Source organism: Otolemur garnettii, unplaced genomic scaffold (assembly GCF_000181295.1).
Source record: "Otolemur garnettii isolate 467f Iridium unplaced genomic scaffold, OtoGar3 scaffold00043, whole genome shotgun sequence".
In the NCBI taxonomy this organism is placed as follows: domain Eukaryota; kingdom Metazoa; phylum Chordata; class Mammalia; order Primates; family Galagidae; genus Otolemur; species Otolemur garnettii.
Genome location: NW_003852438.1, coordinates 10,348,028 through 10,350,318, shown reverse-complemented (window position 1 = coordinate 10,350,318; position 2,291 = coordinate 10,348,028). Strand labels below are relative to the sequence as shown.

The following is a 2,291-nucleotide window of genomic DNA, read 5'->3' as shown; positions in this document are numbered from 1 at the left end:
GCCTCCCAAGTAGCTGGGACCACAGGTGCCCGCCACAACGCCTGGCTATTTTTTGGTTGCAGCCGTCATTGTTGTTTGGCTGCCCGGGTTGGATTCAAAACTGCCACCTTGGATGTACGTGGCTGGCGCCTTAGCCACTTGAGCCACAGGCGCCAAGCCATGGCATTCTATTTGTGTGGGGAATTGGGGAGACACTCCTGTTCACTCCCAGTTGCTGCCCAACAGTCTTACCAGGACACTGGGATAGATGGAAGATGGGGGCAGGATGTGATCCCGGAGCAGCCCGCAGTCACACTCATGGCCCACAGCTTGCAGGCAGTCATCGTGGATCTGAAAGACAAGGTGGGCACAAGGATCACAGAGAGGACCCTGCTACCTCTTAACCTAGGGGTCTAGCTGGAAGAGAGACCTTGGGAGCAGGGTTAGCTGCGGCTGTAAGGAAGACTTAGCTGGCAGAGCTGTGAAGAGAGGGTGGTTCCCCTGGGGGCGCCAAGGCAGAGCCTGGAAGGACAGCTCCTGAACTGACCTCTAGGTGGCACCATACACAATGCAGCCCGGTCAGACTGTGGAAAGTCCGGATCTTTTTCTGACAGCGGTCGCAGCGTCCAGACTCACAGCTCCCTCGCACCCACACATGTGATTGGACCTTGAGGAGAAAGGCAGTCCCTTGTCTGGGAGAGTTTGAGGGCAGGAACGGGCCAAGAGCAGGGCCAGGATGGGGGTGGTGAAATAGGGGTTGTGAGGTCACTCACACCAATGTCTTTTCGAGACTTGGCATAGGTGCTGACTTCACAAGGCTGGGCCTTCATGGCACACTGGTCGTGAACAGTGTACCTACAGACTGAGGGAAAGGAAAGAAGGTCAGAGCCTTAGCTGCAGCCCCTCCCCCTGTTTCCTCCTTACCTAGGGGTGAGGCAGGATCACTCACTGCAGTTAGACATATAACCTGGGGTGGTGCCTATTGCTCAATGGGTAGGGCACCAGCCCCATATACCGAGGGTGGCGGGTTCAAACCTGGCCCAGGCTGACCTGCAACAAAAAATAGCTGGGCACCTGTAGTCCCAGTTACTCAGGAGGCTGAGGCAAGAGAATAGCCTAAACCCAGGAGTTGGAGGTTACTGTGAGCTGTGATGCCACGGCACTCTACCGAGGGTGACATAGTGAGACTCTGTCTCTACAAAAAAAATTAAAAAAAAAGACATATAACCTGGCTCGGCTGGTTGCTCACTGGTTAGGGTGCCAGCCACATACACCAGGGCTGGTAGTTGGAACCTGGCCTGGGCGTGCTAAAACAACAACAACAACAAAAATAACAGGGCATTGTGGCAATCACCTGTAGTCCTAGCTACTTGGGAGGCTGAGGCAAGAGAATTGCTTAAGCCCCTCAACAGGGGCTCAACAGTTTGAGGTTGCTGTGAGTTGTGATGCCATGATCCTGTACTGAGGGTGACATAGTGAGATTCTGTCTCAAAAAAAAAAAGTCATATAACTCCTTGATGTGAGGCTGTGGCAGAGAATTAAAGTTTGAGGTAGGGTCTCACCTCCAAGACCTGTGCCTTTTCCTCACTCTTCCTCGTAACAGAGCAACTGCTACCCCACGACTGTCCCCACACCATCCATGTGCCAGGCAGGAACTGAGGTGGATGGTGCAAAGGAGTCTAGATTTAACAACACTAATAAAACCTAATTTTGATCACATTTTATAGCAGATGTATCCACTGTGGGAAGCACTTGCACCAATTTATTTAATAGTCACAATGACTTCATTTTCAGTTATGGAAATTAAGAGTTATTGAAGTTATGTAGCTTTCCCAAGGTCACATAACTAGTAAGTGGAAGACCCAGGAGATAGGTTTCACATCCAGGCCTCAAACCTAGGCCTCTTTCATGGCAGAGTGCTGTGCTCCCACGTACGACTAGGCTGCCCTCCTTTCCCACATGGTCAGGTCCTGTCACTCACGGTTACAGCTCAGGCCCTGTTTGCCAAGACCAATGCTGGTCTCGCACAGGTTGCAGTAGACTGGTCTGGGGAACCTCTTGGGTCTCCACAGGTGCTGCCCATTATCCTTCAGAGTCTAGGAGGGCACAGAAGATGCAAACGAGCGTTTAAGCCCTTAGAAGGCTTACCTTGGCAAGTACAACCCAACACAGCTGTCTTACCCATTCTTACAAATCTCTCTTTTTTATTTTTATTTTTTTTTGAGACAGAGCCTCAAGCTATCCCCCTGGGTAGAGTGCCATGGCATCACGCTCACAGCAACCTCCAACTCCTGGGCTCAAGAGAGTCTCCT

General features: G+C 51.6%; 1 protein-coding gene across 1 annotated transcript in view; it reads right to left on the bottom strand.

The window, feature by feature from the left end:
- DGKA (diacylglycerol kinase alpha) overlaps positions 1 to 2,291 on the bottom strand; it is a 24,058-nt gene that overhangs the window by 13,040 nt on the left and 8,727 nt on the right. Inside the window, exons 9-12 of the mRNA XM_012805504.2 lie at positions 1,961 to 2,075; positions 753 to 841; positions 527 to 646; positions 206 to 330 (exon numbers count right to left, since the gene is read on the bottom strand). Coding sequence (XP_012660958.1) covers positions 206 to 330; positions 527 to 646; positions 753 to 841; positions 1,961 to 2,075 — 449 coding nt within the window. The remainder of the gene's footprint in view (positions 1 to 205; positions 331 to 526; positions 647 to 752; positions 842 to 1,960; positions 2,076 to 2,291) is intronic.